The 22,106-nt window shown below is 36.6% G+C and overlaps 1 protein-coding gene across 1 annotated transcript in view; it reads left to right on the top strand.

The window, feature by feature from the left end:
- Nucleotides 1–13,576: 13,576 nt before the first annotated feature.
- BEST3 (bestrophin 3) overlaps nucleotides 13,577–22,106 on the top strand; it is a 46,510-nt gene continuing 37,980 nt past the window's right edge. The window contains exons 1-3 of the mRNA XM_072655359.1: nucleotides 13,577–13,728; nucleotides 18,063–18,157; nucleotides 18,603–18,836. Coding sequence (XP_072511460.1) covers nucleotides 13,577–13,728; nucleotides 18,063–18,157; nucleotides 18,603–18,836 — 481 coding nt within the window. The remainder of the gene's footprint in view (nucleotides 13,729–18,062; nucleotides 18,158–18,602; nucleotides 18,837–22,106) is intronic.

Below are 22,106 nucleotides of genomic sequence, written 5' to 3'. Positions count from 1 at the left end.
CCTCAAAAAAATGTGAATCACTACAAATCAGGGCTTGATTTAATATTTTGTTGATTGTCTAGACATAACACAATATTAATAATGCGGATGATTGAACTTAAAAGTATATGTGCCTACTTCCTTTCCTCCAGCTCAGTTGTTAAACATTTACCAGTACATCCTTATATTGCTCTATAAACATTGCTTGAGTTCAGCAGGAAGACAGCAGAAGGTTCAGGAAGGAAGTCATCATCAGACTGGAGGCCTGTGACTTTACATTACCACCACCACCACCAGCACCACCACTACTACTACTACCATTGTTATACTACTACTGCTACTACTACTATTACTAGTACTGCCGCTGCTGTTGCTGCTACTACTATGATAAGAAGAATAATTTTTATTCTTATAAGAATAATTGGCATTTGTATAGCACTTTAAGGTTCACATCCATCATTTTACTTAAACCTCACAACACCTCTGTCTATGGCCTTCTGAAGTCATGCCTTACAGGCTCCAGAGCCCACACACAACACGTACCAGAATTGGTAAAGAAGGTAATGGATGAACCCTTTGTTTAGCGCTATCCCAAAGCTGCCTATTTGAATTTTACCAGGTGAGCTTAACTCTAAATTTCCTATTCCTCAGGAACAGAAGCTAGGGACTGAACACATGTAACAAGAATTTCTAATACCTCCCAGAAGTTAACTAGAAAAAATGGATCAAAAGAACAACTGGAAAGCTAGGAAATGTATAGTCATCCATTGTCCAGAGTCCCCAAGTTACATCTCTTTGCCCTTGAAGAGACTGTCATTCTGAGCCATTTTTCTTTCCTTGCCATTCTCAGAATAAGAGGTTGTATATCCACTTTGTTATTTATTCCTGAGTCTACTGTTGCTACTGCAATCTGATCAGAATGCAACAATAACAACCACAAAAGAGCTGAAACAATTCTGGAGAGGTTCAGTAGGGAAGGAAGGGACCTGGAGTGAAGAAGGCATCAAGGCATTCACTGCCCAGGGAGTAGTGAAGGAGCAACAGAATGGTACCAGGAGACACACTAGGGTGGCTGTGAAACCTCAGTCAGTGGTGAAGTCACATTAGGAGACTGATCCCAAAACCCAGTGCTTCCCTGTTTCTTCTAATTATTTGCAGAGGCAATCCCAGTAAGTTGTAAATGTACAATCCCCTTCCATCATTCATTCTACATCTACTGGTAATAGAGAAGTTGCTGGAGTAGATCCTTGGGTGAAGTGCCTCCTCAAGATGGGGTAAGGTAGTTTCTTCACCATTTTGTTATGTGATAGCTCTTATACAATTGTTCACTATATTGTGTTTTAATAAAATCATGTCGTCTCTAAAAGGCCAATCTTCCAAATGAGGCTAGTTGACCAAGAAAAGATATCCAAAATTCAGGAGGAGTGGAACTACTTGAAGTTGACCAAGAAAAGATATCTGAAACTCAAGAGGTGTAGAATCACTTGAAGAATCACATTGAGATCTCCATAATTTTAAAATTCTGAAATTTTCCCCTTTTGTTTTTCCATACCTCTATGTCAATATTGAATTAAGATCAGTAGAGCTACACCACAAATTCCTAGACAGCTTGGAACAATAGGATTAGAAGTAGTCTGAAAGTTCATGCACAAGCACTCCCTGGTGAGCAGTGCACATAATTTGGCATTTGGAAAAGCCAGTACATTTGTACTAGGTACTCTGACATAACCACTTGGCTTGTAATAGTGCCCTCTGATAGATAAAATATATACCATATGTACCTTGCTGATCAATTACTCAGTTAATGGACAACATTTTTCTGTAAATTTTTAAATGCAGAGACATAAAGCTGGTATGGCAGCTATGGCTTCAGCAGCACCAAAGTGTATACCTAGCCTCCATCAATAACATATTTTTATGACTCCAAGTCTTCTAGTTGCATGGATAAAATGAGGACTATTAATTTTTTAAAACTTTGGTAGCATTCATGATTTACCCAATCTTTTCAGCCATTTCTTTGTACTAACCTAGCTTCATTCTTATCTGCCCCTCTTTTCTCAAATCCTACTGTTTGGAATTGAAAGCATTTATTATATAGTTTGGAACACCTTAAAAGACATCTAACACGGTCCCCTCATTTTACAGATAGGGAAACCAAGGCTTATAAATTTAGATGACTTGAGTCACACAGATAGTAAATACAAGAATCTGAACCTAAACCTTCTGGCTCCAAATCCAGTGGATTTCAATCTCTTTGTATTAAAAAGCAGCATTGCTATACTGTCTATACCTTGATATACCAAGGTATAGACATTATCATTATCTTACTTAATGATAGTAAGAGACAATTTCCTCAGACTTTATCATAATAGTCTTGAAGGTTGAGTCTTTCATAATATATTAAATTACTTATAAATGATAACCAGTGGCATGCTGGTAAGTGTTTAACAACAAGCTCTTTAGAGAAGAAAACGTACACACAACAATTTTTAAGTTTAAACTGAATTATGAACATTTTCTCCATTACTTTCTTAAATGGACATAATCAACAAAACAATAAGTCAAGCCCTGATTTGTAGTATTGGTGATTTCTGAGGTATATATGCTCACACTGAAAATTTAACAATCAACTCTCATGAGCCATTTTGAGCTAGATGTGCAACTCTTGTCATATTCTGCTATAAATCCTCCATTAGGGATCTAGGAAATATCTGGGGGCTTGCTCTCGATCTCTTGACATTTCATCTTGGGCTGTTCATTAGTTGTCACTTGCTCTTGCTATGTGTCCAGTCTACCTTCTTGTCTGGTTACAGCTCTCAAATGACATTCTCTATGCTTCTTTTCCTGCCTAGTTTTCCCTTGGTAATGTGATCAGCTTGGTGGGATGTTCAACCAGTTTTGTGTCAAAGTCTAGACAACAGGCATTAATGATCCACTTACTGCGTGAATAGTTGGGCTGAATTCCTTTGAGTCATTATGGATAGAATTTAGGAAACTCTGTAGTGTTCTGGGAATTGATATAATTAGCACATCACTGACAGAAATATCTAGGGAACCTAATTATGGGAAATCCTTCTTCATTTAGACTCAAAACTGGACATCCCCCAAGATAGTAAGTAGCAAATGTTACTTGCTGAGTGTGTGTGTATATATATCTGTCTTTTTTGATGTTTTAGTTGATAGTAATAATCAGAGATTCATTGAATAGTTGTCTCTGTTATTATATATTCAAGAATTCTTGACTGATATTGATATATGCATGGGAGAAACTATGTTGAAGGCTAATCATCTCAGTTTTAGGTAGTGTAACATTATGTCAGTTTTACAGAAGAGGAAGTGATTTGTCCAAGGTAACAGACAGTTTTTAAATCCAGGTATTCAAACTCTAAGACAGATATCTTTCCCCTCTACCAAGAATTCATAATCTTTCTTTCTTTACAGACTCTTTGGCAATCTGATGAAACCTATGGACCCCTTCTCAAAATAATATTTTTTAAAGCATTAAAATAAAATACAGAAAATGACAAGGGAAATAAAATACATTGAAGAAGAGGTATCAAGACTAAATAAAAAGTTCATAGACTTCAAGTTAAGGAACCCAGCTAGTCTATACTATGCTGCCTACACTGAATTCATTTCATATTCAGTTAATCTGATATGAGAATTTAGGATCGCTATGCTTTGTTCATCTTTTATAGGAATCATATCTAAAGGCAGAAAAACCCTCAGGTATCCCAGAGTGCTCCATGGAAGCTGAGTAGAAAAATCATCACCATCAAAAAAAAATATTCACAGCATTTGTTGGCGAGTAACGTGCAGGGTTATATCAGGTCAGGGCTGGTCAGTACTTTTGCCAGTTATCACTTGCAGTGAGGCAGTCATATCCTGTGCCAAATAGATGCTCTAGAGAAGTAAACAGGAAGGGAAAAGGGGCCACTTGTCTTTGCTTCTGTCAGTTTTCAAATATTGTAAATTGTCATGTTGGTGTTTATGCTAAATGTACAATATTAATATTTTTACTGAGTAAGAGAAAGACTAATTGTTATCTTTTACCTTACATATCCCACAATTTAACAAAATTATTCAGCGCTTTCTATCAGGTAATATTTGTAAAGCACTTAGAGCAATGCCCAGCATATAGTAGGTGTCTAATAAATGTTTAGTGACTGACTAATTATGTGCTAGACACTATCCTAAGTGCCCAAGACTCAAAAAAAAAATAACTCAGTCTCTGCTCTCCTAAGCTTCCAGTCCAATGGAGGGATACAGTCTAAGATGCATATGAATATGTATGACATAGAAGACTGTAGTAAGGACAAAGGAAAATTCTAGAAAATGTTATTTAAAAAAATATGAAGGGAGAGAGATTTCTTTCTGCGTGCTTTACATCAGACATAAGAATGCCTTGGAAGTTCACTTTCTCACCTCCCAGCCTCATCATATAAACCTAAAAGAGTAAGAAGCTTCGGGGAGTATAACCCTTTGTGATAGAGAAAGTCCCACTTATAGACTGTATAAAGACCCTGAAGAAAGTCACACCTTAGGGGGATTTCATGAAAACTCCACAAAGGAAGAAAAGAACTCTTGGTACCACAATTTGTGAGGTAACCCTTTCCTACCAATGTTCCCTATGTGTGTGACTCACTACTTTAGTGTTTTAAGTTTGAACCTACTCTCTCCATTGACCTTATGCATGCAAGGGGAGATTATGCCCCTAGTTGGGGGTGGGTAGGTGGGAATATTTTGTTCTGATTGTTCTTACTATATTATCTTAGTAAATACCCTTGCTAAAATCTACTGGTTGATAATCAATAGGAAGCTCACTTGTGGGGACTTCTGAGTGACAGAAAACCTAGCTTTTTAGAACTACCCCTAGGATCTAAAAGACAGCAGTCATTCGTAGCTCTCTGGAGAATTAACATTTGAGTGTGACTGTCTAGTTGGGTAAACAGCTCTGAAGGAGACACTACATATAATTAAGAATATGTTAAATAAATATCAAATAAAATGAATGTAATTTGCGGGAAGAGGTGCCAGCCACTAGGAGCACGGGGTTGGGAAAGAAGCTAAAGCGGAACTAGGAAAGACCAGAAAGTGGGTTCTTCTATATGTCTGCTGTTTCAAAAGTCTGTCTCTCTATATATACATGTCTGGTTTTGGTACCCAAGTAAATCAGGCACCATAAGTGCCTTTCAAAGTCAACGTGAAGAAGTAAGAATGTCTCTTCTACAAAGTTTTCAAACCAACTTTGTTCTTCACACAATCATGAAGGAGCTGTGTCTACAATCTCCTCTCCTATCCAAAATCACTTTCTTCAGACAGCATATGGGACAGGGATTCCCCTCATCAGCTTGGTTGAAAGTGGAGTTATACATTTACACATGACAATTTGTTTGAACCCTTTTGTGTAACAAGAGAAACAGCTAAGCAGAACCAACTGACAAATACCCAATAGACTTCTCACCTTTCTGGGGAGAAATAGAAAGTATTTAATCACTTATTCTCTAGGATCCATTCTGAGTCATTGCAATTAAGCTTTTGCACAGAGCAAACTCCACAAGTAGAAACTATAATGAGCCAGTTGAGTTCCTATAGTGTCATCTTGAGAAAGATTGCGGGCCTCACCTAGTTAACAAAACCTTTCTCTGTTCTTTATTCAGGTCTGGCTTGTGGGTTGTTTTGTTTAACATGTCTTCGTTTACACGGAAGTCATCTTTTATTTTTCCACTAGCAGAAAAAAAAAAATGTGTTTCTGTCTCCATTTACCTTAATGACGTGGCATGTTATCATTTTTCAACCTCTTCCCTTTTCTCAGCTCAGGAATATCAGTTATCATGGTGCCTCTTATGTCCTTGACTCTGCTGAAGCAAGAGAACTTCATGACCATTCTACCTGAATAAATTCCCAGAATTTTCTGGACTTTCTTTGTAGATTTAGGCAGACCCATGAATACTATGCTGTCTTTGCCGTTTTCTTTGGTTATCTGGAATGTGTTAAGGCATTGTTTCTTTGTACAATGTCATATAATTGTACAATTCAGAATATCCTTACAGTAATAAGACTCCAAAATCTAAGCTTTTATCTTTGAAAGAGAATTAAATTTCTGGATCTTCCACTTGAGAAAGTAGCCTTCAAAAAGAAACTGACTGCATTTCTGTCCTATTGAGTTTGGCAGGTTGTAGATAAAAGGAGAGAATAGGAACTAAGCCAATAAAAACCTCTCCTTCTGTGCATATAGAACCTCAATTGTGAGAAAATTCTTAATGTAGTCTCCCTACTTTGGAGATTCAAAGTTCTCTGTGTGACTAAAAACAAAGTCCTTAGTAGAAAACAATTTTTTTCTTTTCTAAAAAAATTTTTGGTTTAATAATTTAGCAGCCTAGTTCATCTCTGCTGTATTAAGGTTTGGTGAGAAAAACTTGAGTAATATATCCAGTCATTTTAATGACAGAATTGAATTGCCATATCATTTTTCTTAATACATCATTTATTGAGTACTTACTTTATGTTTCACACTCTGCCAGGTGCCAGTTTAGGACAAAAAAGCATAAGACATGGTCCCTGCCTTCAATGGGGTTCCAGTCTCATTAAAGAAATCAAAGGACCATATATGAAACAGACAACAAATATCAAATCATTGGACCTGATGGTGATCAGCTATTAATAAATCTCTTCCAAACCTGGGTCTTCTATAAAAAAACCTGGAAATTCCAATATCCTCTAAGTAACCAGAATAAAATTGTTGTTGAAAGGCTAAAATCAGCATGAATGAAAGGAATATTCTGATAGAGCATTAGAGGAAGTGCAGTATACAAAAATTGCCCTAAAAATAAATGACCACAAAACAGTTACATTCTATAAGGTTTTTCTTTTTTTCTGTTTTTGTTTTTTAGTCCAGATTTGTGATTTCATCAAAGTAGAAAACCTCTTGTGCGGAAGCTACCTCTATCAATGTATGTGTAATTTATAGTCTTAGAGCAGCAGTTCCCAAAGTATAGTCTACAGACTTCTGGGGGTCTCTGAGACCCTTGAAGGGAGTTTATGAAGTCAAAACCATCTTCATAATAATGTTCACCACTTAGCTGAGGTAATCTTAACCTTTTGTTTTTAATGATATGGATCCCTTTGTTGAACTGGTGAAGCAATGAATTCTTTTTTAGAAAAATATTTTTGAATGGCTAATATAAGAAAATGTCAAAAGTTAGTGAAAATAAAGATGTGATTGTTTCCCTTCCAAGTCCACAGACCCTCTGAAGTCTATCTACAGTCTAAGTCTGAATCTAGATGCAGTTTAGAAAAAAGCCTTCTCTTTTTCTATCCCCAGATCCATCACTTCCATTATAAAATCCATTATCTCATCCTACTGCAAAAGTATTATCCTGAAATAATACTTGTAAAGTGCTTAGCCTGGTGCCTGGCACTTAATAAATGTTTATTCCTTCCTTACTTCCTTTCACACTTGATATGCAGAAGCTGTTGAATAAATACTCAAACTTCTGGGAGATATAACTTTCAAAGAGAACATGGGATCGACACCTTCCTCCTCCATCTTCATCTTCAGGCAGTTGGTCAATATGATCTCTGAGGTTCTTTCTAAGAGATTCATGGTTTCAGATTCATATAAATTTGTCATACTTAAATAAACTGGCCATAAGCAGGAAGAACCCCTAGAATAAAATACGTTGGTAGACCAAAACATGGTAGAAAAGACAATAGCAATTTGCAACAGATTGATTCCCTAGGTGTGGGCTTTGAAAAGAAAGTCCTATCAGTGAATATACTCTACAGTCATAGACAAAAGGCATCGTCACCACCATAAAATGTCGTCCCCTCCTAATTGTTTTACTTTGAACTATTGTATTGATTTATTTTATGAACAGTGCTATCACTGAAGATGGGATGGCATTAAAAGTCTTTTCTAGGAGGGTTCAAAATAGATTTGGTCAAAACCATATCATGTCTAAAACATTTCTAGTGTCTGTAAAAAATACAAAAGGATAAAAGATAATATAATACGTGGAAATGCTTTTTCTGGAAGGATATATTCTGTGGTTTGCCTAGCATTTTTATAGGATGAAACAGATCTCCCTCAAAAAATGAAAATGATCTCTTTAGAAAAAAAAGATTTGGTATTTGTTAGGTTTTTATAAGAAATTATGGCAATGACGGTTATTGGCAAGTCTATTTCCAAGGACTATCTTTCAGGAGCTGTTAAAGAACACCCTCTCTCCTCAGGGTTTGTTCAAGATAATAGAAGTTTGTTCAAGCAGTCTCATTATTATTAAGCATTTTACATTTTTAATGCCCTCTGTTATCATTAATTAGTCATTTCACAGAACAGCCCTGCAGGCTAGATTAACACGAAAACTCCATTTACAAAAGAACCAGGTGTCCATAACTTTCTTGACCCACAAGCACCATCCACCATCACTACCAGAGAATAACAGACAAGACCTGACTTAGAGCTGCCCACTCATCTACTTATATCTGTCCAAGACATCTTCATATGTCTTACTGCACCAAAATTCACTGGGATTACAAGTGGAAAAATGGACAGAGCATCCCAGGAGTTTCTATCTTGTAAAGTCTGAGATTTACTAAAACAGGTTGCTATATTTCAGGCTTGCTACTTAACTCTTCATTACTATGACATTTATTCTCCTTCCATGAAAAGCTAATTATGTTTTGTGATCACTACATAAAAACCAGAGAAATATTTTGGTCCTTTGTTACATTTCCCTTTGACTAAAAACGATGCTGTTACACGTAAAAATGTATTTGATTCACTTTAGCACTTACTATAAAGCTTGCTACATGGCGGAATCAAGGAGTTATGGTTGGAAAGAACCTTAGAGTCCAACTAATTCAATTACATTATCTTGCAGATAAAGAATACAGAATTTGAATGATTTCCCTATTATGGCACAGGTAGTAACAGAGCTGAGATTTAAACGTAGGTTTAAATTGCCAAATTCAGTTGTTCTTTTCACTAGAGTCCTACTTTTAGCTGCCATAACTTCCCAAAATATACAAATAGCAGCATATATTTAAGCTGGAACAATCGTGAATTGACACAAAGCAAAGTAAGAGCCTATCAATTAGAAAATGGCTAAATAAGTTATGGTACAAGGATGCTATGCAATTATATTGGGCTATAAGAAATGATGAAAGGAATAGATTAAAGGGAAACCCAGGAATATTTACATGAACTGATACAGATTGATGTGCATAGGACAATGAAAACAATTTATAGTACTGTAAAGAAAATGACTGTGAAAAACTTAAGAACTGTGCTCAATTCAATAACCAACTCTATTCCAGAAATGTAATGATAAACCATGTCTCCCACCTCTTTGCACACAGGTGGTGGATTAGAGGTACAAAATGAAATATATACTTTCATTTGTTTGTTTGGATTTGTTTTGTGTGTCATGGGAAGGTTTTTGTTTTATTTATGGGAAAGAGCAGAATTGGAATGGTAGTGATAGCGATGTGAAAGAAAAGGAAGAAAAGAACGTCCATGAATTATTAAAAAAAACAGAAGAGAGCAGAAGGAAGTTCAAAAGGGGATACAGACCAGCAGGACAGTGTTGGAATTACCATGCTAAATTTGAATTATACAAAAGGAAGGCAGGCAGGTAGGAGGGAAGGAAAGAAAGAAGGAAAAAAGGAGGGAGGGAAGGAAGTTCATAATAAAAAAAGAATTTTTAATTTCAAGTTTCAGGTACAATGTTTAGTATGTAGTTATAAACAGAGCAACTGAAAATTTCCTTCATGCTATAATAATCTGCCCTGTTATTTAATTAATATCCTCATGCCAGAACAACTCAGAGGGAGGGGTTGTTGGACAGTGTGAGGGTCCTACTCAACCAAAAGGAAATATTCTGAAAGACCAAGAAATTTTTATGATTTCACGAGGAAAGTTTACCAAAAAATTCCCATCTAAGGTAATAGATGTCCTGCCCAGGCAGTGATATTCTTTCCCCTATCATCCACCCAACCATCACATGCTATAATTCTGACCTATTCACTCCACCCACCACACACAGAGACACACATGTAGATAGCTGTTGTCCATAATAACAAGCCATCCTCAGTACCTTTGTGCCTGAGAGAGGGAGTGAAGGAACTCTCAGAAGAAAGCTCCATTCTGCTTATAAGAGACTCATCTGCCCCCCAGCTTACAGGCTTCACAGGCCATGATTCTCCACACAAATCACCCAAGGTACATCTTGATTCTCTCTTTAGTAGCTGGAGACTTGTTGTCCTTAAGCCCTTAGGAAAAATGAGTACTCCTTTTAAGACAACTGAGGAAGGCTGCTGGACATTCTCCCTACGACTGCAGACTCATTCTGAGGGCTGCCTTGGGTGGCAGGTGGAGTTATAATTATAGATTAGAAAAGAGCCAAATCAGCAGCTGCTGCTTGCTGCCTGGTGCCAATGAGAACTGACATCAGTGGGCCCTTGGCATAAACAGTCCTCTGAATGTGGAAAAAAACATTTTAACCCCTGTGCTTGTCAGTCCACTCAGTGAGCACTGAGCAGAACGCAAAATCTGGACTGGGGATAGACTGGGGGTCACATAAAAATCCACAACTCTGACTTAAGGAAGCCTTTTCCCAGAGGAACTTGGAGTTAGAGGAATTTCTTTCCTGTTTGGAGTGCCAAACCAAAGAAACAGGTTAGTGTGTACAATATGTACCCAGTGCACTTATCTGATCTCTATCTAATCTTGCTCTTTCAGACAGAGGTGAAGTAGAGAAGAAAATAACAGAAGGGCAGGTATGGTGGCTAGTTGAGGAATAATTGTTTATTCCACTCTTGCAAATTATAAAAAAATTTTATTTTGTTATGTTCTTATAAGAATAATAGTGGCCCTTTAAGCCATATTCACTAACAAGGATGCAAATGCAGATACAAAAGGTGTTTATAGTACAAAATGTCATGAGATTTATGGCATGACATCCATCATTATGTAATGTGTTTACACCAAAGATCCCCATTTCTTATTAGTAATATTTGTTCAGTTTCAGCCTTTGCTACCTACTATCTGTGTGACCTTGGACAAGTCACTTAACTTCCCTAGTCCTCAGTTTCCTCATCTGTAAGAGGAGGGTGTTGGACTAGATAGCTTCTGAGATCCATAGATCATCTCCAAGGTCCTGTCCAACTCTAACTCTATGATCTCTATCCATCCATCTATCCATCCATCCATCCATCCATCTCTCTCTCTCTCTGTCTATTCATCCATCTGTCCATTTGTCTGTCTGTCTAGCTAGCTAGTTAGCTAGCTACACATGCATATATGTACGTATAGATATAGATATACAGACACATACACACACACACACACACACACACAGACGTGTGATTACATCTCTGTGGGAAACTCCCAGTGCAGAAATCCCCTCCACTAGGCATATTAGCAGCTCTGTATAACCTGTAGTTTTAATTTAACAGCAAACATAAATACAAATGTAGTACCACCAATCATCTCTTGCATTAAATAACAAAGATAGGCAAACTGGTACATAAAGGCTTCTTGCCATGACCCCAAAATCAGACATCAGTCTGATGTTTTTTAGTTAACATTTGTGAAATGGGCTTTAATTTTGTGTGACAGATCCAAGTGTTCTTTGCTGTCTGTGATTTTAGGCTCAGTAGATTTTGCTAGAGAAGGTCTTAGCTTACAAAGAGCAATCATGCCCGTTATCCTTCTTCTGACAACCAAGATTTAAAAACTGTCTTCACATCGTTCTGTTCTGAATATGTTGCATATTAGAGGTTGAGTAGACTTTTCATGTTTGTATTAGCCTTGTTGTAGCACTTATAAAACGACCACACACACAAAAAAAAACAACTAACCTTGATATTTGAATGTCTGGAATTCTGTATGACCTTTTGAAAGCTAGACTTCTTTGAGGCTATAGCCATGACTTTTTGTATTTGTTTTGGGGCTACCTGCATCACTGGATGTGGTTGTTCAAGCAGATAGCTACCAAAAGAAGGTTCGATGGTCATCCCAGCTCTTAACACACTAAACAATTCTCCTGCCTTTTTTTACCCATCCTCAAAAGACCACCAATCTCTATGCATCTGATAGAGAATTTGATGGCAGGAAAACCTAACATCACTGCATTCCAGGAATGCAGTGGAAAAAGAGTTGGTTTGGTAGTCAGAGGACCTGGGTTTAAATCTTGGTTTTTCTACTTATAGTCTGTGACCTTGATCAAGTCATTTCAATCTTTGTGGGTCTCAGTTGCCAACTCTGTAACTTCTGCCAACTTCTAGATGATGACCAAGCTCTAAATCTATGATCCCATGATCCAAATCGCATTTTTAAGTGTTCAAGAGTGAAGGTGACTTACATCTTCTGAGATAAGCGCTTGCCAGAGAGATAAATCCCAAATATCCATGGCCAAGCTAAAATGATCAAGAAAAAAAATCTGTATGTGGAATTCTCACAAGTCACTTGCATTCTTTCTCCTGAGTTCAAGGAAGAAATGCACAGGTTTCTTATAAGTGACTTAATTCTCCCTGTGTATCTCAAATGTACAAGTCAAGTCACAAGTAAATGAATTGATTCTGGATAATACTTTGCCTATAAATGTTGAGTATCCATCCTTGAATTTTCAGATCAATGTAGTATGTCCAGTCTGCTAAACTTACCCATGGTATAAAGAAAACATATGGTAGAGGGCAGTATCTCCATATAGTAACTCACTTGAGTCTACTTATAATGTCACTTGTTTCCTTCAACCAAATATGTATTGTTTAACGTAACTAATAATTAATTCTGTGTATATTAGACACAAAGCTTTGAAAGGCTTTGGGAGAATTGGTCCCTAATAGAACTGATTCCAGGGAGTCCTTTCCACTCCATTCATATTAAAGATTTGGAGAAATCCTGTTGTTAAAAAAAAATACTGAGAGTTCTCTTGAGAGAGTGAAGGAGGACCAAAATACTAATGAACAGAGTGACTGTAATAAAGCACCAGAATCTTGAAAAATCCATGAGAAGAAAAAAGCTCAGAAAATGATGTAGAAACAACTAGGATAGTTTACCTATTGTGGTTCAGTCATCATCAGTCATGGCAGACTCTTTGTGATCCCATTTGGGTTTTCTTGGCAAAGATCCTGAAGTGGTTTGCCATTTCCTTGTCCAGCTCATTTTACAGATGAGGAAACTGAAGCAAACAGAGTAAAAGTAATTTGCCCAGGGCCACACAGCTACTAAGGTTGGATTTGAACTCAGGAAGATGAATCTTCTGACTCTAGGTCTGGCTCTCTATTCACTGTGCTAACAAGCTGCCCCTAGCTTAAATGTTTTCTTATTAAAGCTAATATTCAGTTTTAAAAATCCATAAATAATAGGAGTTTGTCATTCATGTTCAGTGGTTATAAGATCACAGAATCATAGATTTAGTCCTTGAAGGGACATTAGAGTTCATTCCTTAATCTCCATATCTCATGAATCAAGGATTTTTGCCTAATGGCTTGGATTTCCCTTAAAATAAAGCACAAGTCCTGTCTACCACATGTTTTTGTAACCAGTGGTTTTTCCTTTTTGGTCTTCCAGAAACCCATTATTCGAAGGATGACTGTCACTTACTCCAGTAAGGTAGCAAACGCTACCTTTTTTGGATTTCATAGATTACTCCTCAAGTGGAGAGGCAGTATCTACAAACTGCTTTACAGGGAGTTTATTGCCTTTGCTATTCTTTACACGGCAATAAGTATGATGTACAGGTACTTTTACAATATTTTTGCATGCCTCAACATTACACAAAGGTATACTCTCAATCACTGGAGCCCTTTTGGCTGCTGGTTGACTTTGCTTTATATATAGAGACATGACTTACCCTACTGCATGTGTTCTTTTTATGTCCTCTCTTTCTCCAGCCAAGTTACTTGAATTGATACCTAATGCTGTTTAGAATGTTAAGTATATGCTAGCCATCATGTCCAGATGGTTCTAATATCAGCCCAATAATTAGCTGATAATTATCAAGTATATGCCATGTTCAGAAATGTCACTATAGGCAGATCATGGGAAATTTATGCCATGGTATAGACTAAACAATTATGTGGATAGCAAAGGCTAGAAACAAACTGGCATGCCACCAACTAATTGATGCCCAAATACCAGTTAGCACTGAGCTGGTACTGTGATAGGTAGTAAATGATTACCATGTTACTGAATAGTAGCATTCTTTATTCCTTATCAAGAGGCCTAAGACTGAAATCCCTATCTGGCCAAGTAATCTTTCCTCTAGAGCAGAGTTTCTTAATCTTTTCTGTGTCATAGACTCTTTTGGCAGTCTGAAGACACCTATGGACCCATTTCTAGAGTAATGTTTTTAAATGCATTACATAAATTTAATTAATTAAATATATTAATTAATATGATTAATTAAATGCCCTAAATAAAATAATATTCATTGCTGGCTCCCAGCAATTACAAGGGGTTACAAAGGAAATCTTTTATATTGGAATACAGTTACTGAAAAAAAAAATTTTTTAAATGCCCCAGACTGTAGAATCTGGAGCTAGGTATAAAGCCCATAGTAAGTTCTTCTTCACAATGGAGCTCCAGGTTGTGGCAAGATTAAGTTCACAAGAGCAGATACAGATTTTGTAAAACATCAAATAGTTTATGCTGGCTGACTGGTCAACCAAACTGAGTCTGAATCCTACCTAGAAATAAGTCCATTGCTGAAAAATAGATTCTGACTGAAATTGTAACCCTATCTAAATGGAGCTTTGCTAGATTTCATTCAAACTACTGTGAAGATTTGTATTCAAAAGGTTAGTATCAGTTTGCCATATATTTCTTAATAGAGAAGCAGAATAATGAGAGCTGTATCCTGAAAATACAGGGAGGTGAAAGGTCTTCAGTCCATGTCTTATTAAAACCTATTGAAGGAAAAGGGTCTGTTTGCTTGGAGAAGAGAAGGCCCCGGGGATATGATGACTGTTTTCAAATATCTAAAAGGTTGTCATGTAAAAGAGGGGTTAGCCTTGTTTTACTTGCCTCTAGAGGAAAGAACCTGGACCAGTGGGTAAAAGTTGCAAAGAGACAAATTTAAGGAAAAGCTTCCAAACTATTAGACCTCTACAAAAGTGCAATAGGCTACCTTGGAAAATAATGGATTTGTTCTTTTGGAGTCTTCAAGCTGAGGTTAGATGGCCACTTACCAGTCATATGGGAGAAGGGGTTATTTCTCAGGTATGGATTATACTAGCTGGTCAATAAGTTTCCTTTCAAGTCTAACATTCTATGATTCTATGTTTTTATTGTTTTACAGTCTGTTCTTCATTCTTTCTCTTCATATAGACAAATTCTTATTTATTTTTTTCCACAAGGAATTCTCTTTATAATCACTAAAAGCTCTCTACTCAAAATGTGAATTTAACTCTTAGTCAATATTTTCAGTTGGGGTCAAAAATAGGAGAAGGTGTTTTACCACAAACCAACACGAACTCTAAATTGGATTTAAGGGTAACTGACAAAATGTCATTTATATTTGAAAAGGAAAGTTTTCCCAAAATTCATAACAATTGTTTTACATCATGTTTTATTGTATTGTGATGATTCATGTATGTCATAAACTGAACTTTCAGAATATTGAGGGAACACGAAACCAATCCAGAAGAGTTTTCATACTAGTTTGTTTTCATTAACATGAATTGGCTGCTGGTGTTAATGATAATGACATCCCTCTTAAAAGCTTGAAAGAGCTTTTGCCCCCAAAGGGCTTAACTCCAATACTTAACACATCCCACAGAATGATATTAAATAATAATAGCTAATATTTATACAGGGCTTACTATGTGGCAGGCACTGTTACTAAGTTCTTCGCAAATGTTATCTCATTTGATCCTCACAATGACCCTGAGAGATAAATGATATTATTGTTCCCATTTTACAGATGAGGAAACTAAGGCAAATGGGGGTTCAGTGCAACTTGCCTAAGATCACATAGCTAGTAAGTGGTTGAGGTCAGATTTGGGACTCAGGTCTTCCCGAATCCATACCTAGTACAATGTGTTCTTTCTAAAAATAGCTAACGTCCACAACAGCAACAAAGAACAATTAGAAAATTCCTGATTTAGTCTTCTATTAAATTTTTGGAGTAATCCAATCATGGAATTTTAGGGCTGGACGGAAATTTAGAGCTCTTCCAATTCAAGTAAGATTTTTACAAGTGAGACAAAAGATAAAAGGTATGAAATGACTTCCCCATAGTTACATATTAAGTGACAGAATTGAAATCTAGGTCTTTGGATGCCAAGTGCAGGACTGTTCCCATGACTCCATGCTTCCTGTTTTGTTAAATGAACCCCTTATATGTTGACTAGCAATGTTAGTATTTGAATACACTCTCTAAATATGTCATCTTCCCATGGTTTACCAGATTTGAGAAATCAAAACATAGCTGTAAGAAAATATTAAGAAGATTCTTATTTACTCATTAATGATGGCCCTAGTTTAAAAAAAAATTGAAGGATTACCTAAAATGAGAAATGACTACACTTGGCAATAGACAGATTTGTAAACAAAACCATACTTCATAGATTTGCTCATTTTTCTTTCTTAATTCAGACAGCTACGACTAGATAAGATCTGAAGTCCTTCGCAGTTATTTCCTCCAAAGCTTTCTGTCTTTCAGTCCTGTGATAAACTACACATAACAGAAAGAATGGATGAATAGTGATAGATAGATAGATAGATAGATAGATAGATAGATAGATACATAGATAGACACATAGATACATAGATAGATACATAGATACCTAGATAGATGCATTGGTGAGCCAATTGTAAATCCTCTTTGTCTATTTCTATACATGAGTAAACCAAAGTATACAGAACCAATCTGATTATAATCATTGGCCTAAGTGGTCTTTCTAAGTGACCCTGTGGAAACAGTCTGTATCTCACAAAGTTCTTCCTCTTAATCCAAGGCAGAAATTCACTCACCCAATTCACTCTTCTTTTTGTGTCCCCATTTCTCAGTTTACTTATTGGCCACTGATTATTACCTCTTTACCTCTTGTCCTCCAAAGTGGTTCCTGTATCCTTTGCCCAAGTTGCAAATTTCCATTATCTTAAACTGAACAACTTCTTAATTATGGTCCTTTTTGGATTGTTCTTCCTTAATGTGGCTCTCCTAGTTGACTTCTGTAGATTATCCTTTGCATATGTAGGTGTTTATTTCATAATCTGTATTAAACTACTTAAATTTAATTTGAAGTTTACTGTACATCTACTATGTGCAAAGCAGTAGACAGGTCATTCAGAAAAATACAAAAATGAGTGGGGCCCAGCTCCTACCTTAAGGAGCTCATACTTTAATAGGGGAGGATGAGACATGTTCACAAATAAGTCTTTCTAGAAATCAGTTTTCTTTCAGAATAGAACCTATACTCTGTTTCCATAATATGAATAACATTAATGAGCATTTAAATAAATGTAGGCTTAACAAATAAGTCAAATTAAGAGAAAATATACTCAGTCAAATACACTTAAGGTTAGATCAAAGCTACAGTAATATCATTTTCAATTGATCTTCATGAATCTAAAAATACCAGTTTTTTCTAATTCTTATCTGCTTTTTGGAGGTCTCCAAAATAAAATTTAACTTTACAATAAATAATTCGAAACTCACTTTAATAGTCATTCTAATAGGTATAAATTATTTCATTCATGTAGAAATATCCCTAGTGAATTGGGGGAGAATTGCCTCACTTCAAAGCTAACATATCAATCTGTATTAGTTGGAGCCATTATAGAAAACAATCAAAACATAAAGTTTTGATTTTATTAGATGGGTGTTTATTAAAACCCTATATTTAATAATCAATAATCTTTTATGACTGTAACAATTTTACTGCTTGAAATATTAAGCAATTACAATGTTTAAAGACCCACCTGTCAGCTCAGGTACATTTCCTTTCTTTGTTCCTGGTTGCTGCCAAAAAAATTTTTTTTTGCTTAGTTGTTTGCACTTAATATCACATGCAGAGCAGGTGCAAAAGTACAATATCATAAAGGGATGTGCATTTTATTTTTGCTCCAGATTGTTACTTACAGGAGCCCAAAAACGTTACTTTGAAAAATTATCAATTTACTGTGACAGATATGCTGAACAAATTCCAGTAACCTTTGTGCTTGGTAAGTATAGGTTACATGCAGAATGAAGCCACCCAGCTGTCTCCATTAGGATGACACAGATGTCTATGCATGGAAGTGTTACCAAGCTGAGAGGCATGTCCAAAAAGCAACTGCTTGCAATAAGAAGTTACCATCACGCATAAGAATTTCACCTTCAAACGTGCTTTTGCTAAAATTAACATTGGACAAGTTTGAGGTATTAATCTCAGTGCTTTCTGTTCACTAACTGTCTGTTTTGCAGTCTTTATCTCGAATCTAATAAACACTTACCAGGTTCCACTTGGTACGAGCCATAATGTATATTTTACATTTCCTATAGGGCAATATTATAAAGGAACGGGGTAACTTCTCTCTACCCCATAGGGGGCCAAATTCCACTAAAATGCATCCATGTAAATTATACTTTCAAGGAAAGAAAAATTACTTCAACATTCTTATTCTTTAGGGTTTTATGTAACTCTGGTGGTAAACCGGTGGTGGAACCAGTTTGTCAATCTGCCTTGGCCAGACAGGCTGATGTTCCTGATTTCCAGCAGCGTTCATGGAAGAGATGAACATGGGCGTTTACTCAGAAGAACACTCATGCGCTATGTCAATTTAACTTCCTTGCTTATCTTCCGCTCAGTGAGCACAGCTGTGTTCAAAAGATTTCCAACAATGGATCATGTCGTAGAAGCAGGTATTGTGAGTTTGTTTTCCTTCCCTTGTGAGATCCTTCCCACCTCAGATGAAAATCTGGAGATGCTCCCCAAAGATTCTTCTTTTTATACCCTTTTCTGTGTTCGTCCTCTTTAATATATGGCAGTTAAGTGTCTCTAAAGCAGTTCTTAACCTGGGGTGGCATGGATAGATATCAAGAAGTCCATGAATTTGGATGAGGAGAAAAAATGCATCTATATTTCAATATATTGGGTTTCTTTTGTAATACTATGTATTTTAGTTTATGCATTTAAAAACATTCTGTTAGATATATACACTTTTATCCATGGCCAATAGGGGAATTTATTTTGGTAGGTCATACATATTATAAGGGTTTTGTTTTCTGGTTTCTTTTTTTTTTTAATTGTTCAATTGAGGGGAATGAAAGGAAGAGATAATAAAATAAAAATTCATCGTAAGAATCCATTGTTCTGAGAAGAGGTCCATAGGCTTCACCAGATTGCCATAGGTGTCTATGACAGAAAAAAGAATCCCCACACTAAAAAGTTGTAGAAATAAATCAACAAAAGCATTCTTAGCATATACCCAAAGTTATTACTGCTGAGCTTGAAAGATATTCTCAGGGTCTGGTTATGTCAGGAAGCTTTGATTATCTTTAATTTTCTACCTCTGAGGCCCAGATGGATTTTGATACTGTTCTAACGTTTATGGGTCTTAATCTGGGCAGTGTCTGGATGATGGCAATAGTAGTAGTAGTCAAAATGGATTCTGATCCAGTTGTGGTCTGAAGTTGTATTGGGAGGCCAGTTCTCCAGCTCACCCTGATCAGTAAGGTTTAAGGGATGCCAAATCTGTAGTCAGTGAAAAAAAATCTCCAAAAGGGTGCATGTGAGGAGCGGGAGATGAAAGCACCAGGAGGCAATATTCCTTATATATTTAGTAGAATATTTAATGGAGCCTTGCATTCAATTTTCTTTTATAAAGAGAGTGTTTTTTTGAAAAAATACAATTCATTTTAATTTTTCATTTTCTTAAGCAGATAGGCAGGTTAGGCCATTATTTCAAACATATTTCAATGCTTTTGCTGAGATGCTATCGTTGGGGGCTCAGTAATCTGCTTCTTCTTAGAGAGCAGTGAACTCAACGATCATACATTTAGGTGGTTTGGGAACTGGTTGAGTGATCAGAACCAAAGAAGCAGTTAGTAATGAGTCAACTTGGCTGTCCAGGGATTCAGGAATTTGCTCTTGGCCCTATGTTGCTAAACAGTGTTGTTAATGACTTCGTGGAATAGTGAATAGAGAGTTGGCCTCAAAGTCAGGAAGACTTGAGTTCAACTTCTAGCTCTAACCCATACTGGCTTGGCAACTCAGGGGAAGTGTCTGAAGCTCTCAGTGCCCTAGGTTAAACAACAAGCGAGTACAACCTGAGCTAGATTAAAATATTGTGAGAATAGATGTAAAATTATGGTGTGTGGACAGTCAGATGGAATGTAAATGACTGATTCGAATCATGGGAAGGGATGTTCTCTACCAAATCTTGTACTTTCTGGGAAAAAATCATGGGTATATAATGGATGGAAAAATAAAACTTGGAAAACTGACAATCAGTCTTGTAATAATTTACTAGATTATTTGCTATTTTTTAGTAGTAAATAGACCTGTGATTTCATTGGCATAGGGAAATCCTATGAGGCAGTTAGGTAGCATAGTGGGTAACACGTAGGACTTGGAATCTGGATAGGTAAACCCAAGTTTAAATCTGGCCTCTGACTAGCTATGTGACCCTGACTAGGTCACTTAAATCTCTTTCTGCCTCAGTTTTTTCATGTGTAAAATTGGGATGATAATAATAGTACCTCTCAAGAGAGATAGACAGACAGACAGAATTATCAAGTAGATGAAGTTTTATCTAATACCACCCCTCTTTCTAACTCTTTCCCACCAACCCTTCCACTTACAAGGCCCTTAATGTTCTCTTTGCCCCCTTCTTGATAATCAATGTCATTTGCCCCTTTAATATGCATTTCAGTTAATATCTTACCTGCTTCAGTGATGTTCTGTGACACATTCTGAGACATCTCTTATTGTGGAATGAAAGGTTTTATATGATATTGAAGAAATTTTGAGCATCATGAGGGGAAAAGGTGGGAGAGGAGATGACTTCTTAGGATAATGCCTTGTTATATTTGTTGTTTTTATGGTGGCATAGGAAGGGTTCTTCACTTCCCTGAATTTACTACACATAGTGGGACCACTTACCTTACCTACCCTGAAGGATATCTGAGTCATCTAGGGAGATGAGATATGAGGCTTCACAAAGCTCTCCCAGCTTGGCACATGCCTCATGGACTCTCCAGACTGTCCTAGTTCTTTGCCAAGGGCTCTGGGTAGAACAGGAAGACCAGGGATGGGATAAAATATCATGATTGATTCTCAGATGTGGCATACAGCTGCTGACACCATAGTGAGCAGAGAGAACTGAAAAGTAATATAAGAAAAGAGATGCAAGGGTTTCACAAGGCTTCAGGATGGGGGGACAGGAGACCCTAATGTCAGCCTCTATCCCATCTGCAAAATTTTTACCAATAAGAAAAGGTCCAACATATAAGCTAGACTATGACTAGAATCCCAAAGAATCTGTTTGCCCTACCCCAACAGCACCATCCCTCGTCTCAGGGTGTACTGTTACCTGGAGAGGTCAAGTGTGGCAAGAAAATATGGCATGAGGGGCGAAGAGAAGGATAATGTTTTACTCTGAAGCAATTGGTCAAAGGCAGACAGGATTCTAAGTGAGAGAAGTCATTGGCCATTTACAGTCCCCCAACCTCTAAATTATGATGTAAAATCATATTAGTCTGGGATACAAGAACATAAGAGTACATCGTATTTGTAATAACATAAAGACCTAGATGTCTTGGTAAAACTACGTTGTGGGCTCATGTTGCAGGTAAAACTTTTTAGCTTAATATCCAGTGTGTGTGAATGTGCAGGTACATGTGTATATGTTTATACATCTATATGTATATGTTTACACATATGCTTATAATTCTATTTTAAATTGAATTAAAGGTTGCTCACTTGAAAGAGGAAGTGAAATAATCAAAATTCTCTAAATTTGGGTCCTAGGATATAGAGTTGTTTATAAACATCATTGCATTTGCCTCTGACAAGAACCTTGGGAGGTGGTCACTATTATTATTCCCATGAAATGATACTCTACTAACCTGAAAGTTAATTACATTTCCTTTTGTCTACCTTTAGTCTATCCCTCTATTGTTATGGATCAA

Source organism: Notamacropus eugenii, chromosome 3 (assembly GCF_028372415.1).
Source record: "Notamacropus eugenii isolate mMacEug1 chromosome 3, mMacEug1.pri_v2, whole genome shotgun sequence".
Classification (NCBI taxonomy): domain Eukaryota; kingdom Metazoa; phylum Chordata; class Mammalia; order Diprotodontia; family Macropodidae; genus Notamacropus; species Notamacropus eugenii.
The sequence above is the reverse complement of the archived record's forward strand: the minus strand, read 5'-3'. Positions and strand labels throughout refer to the sequence as shown.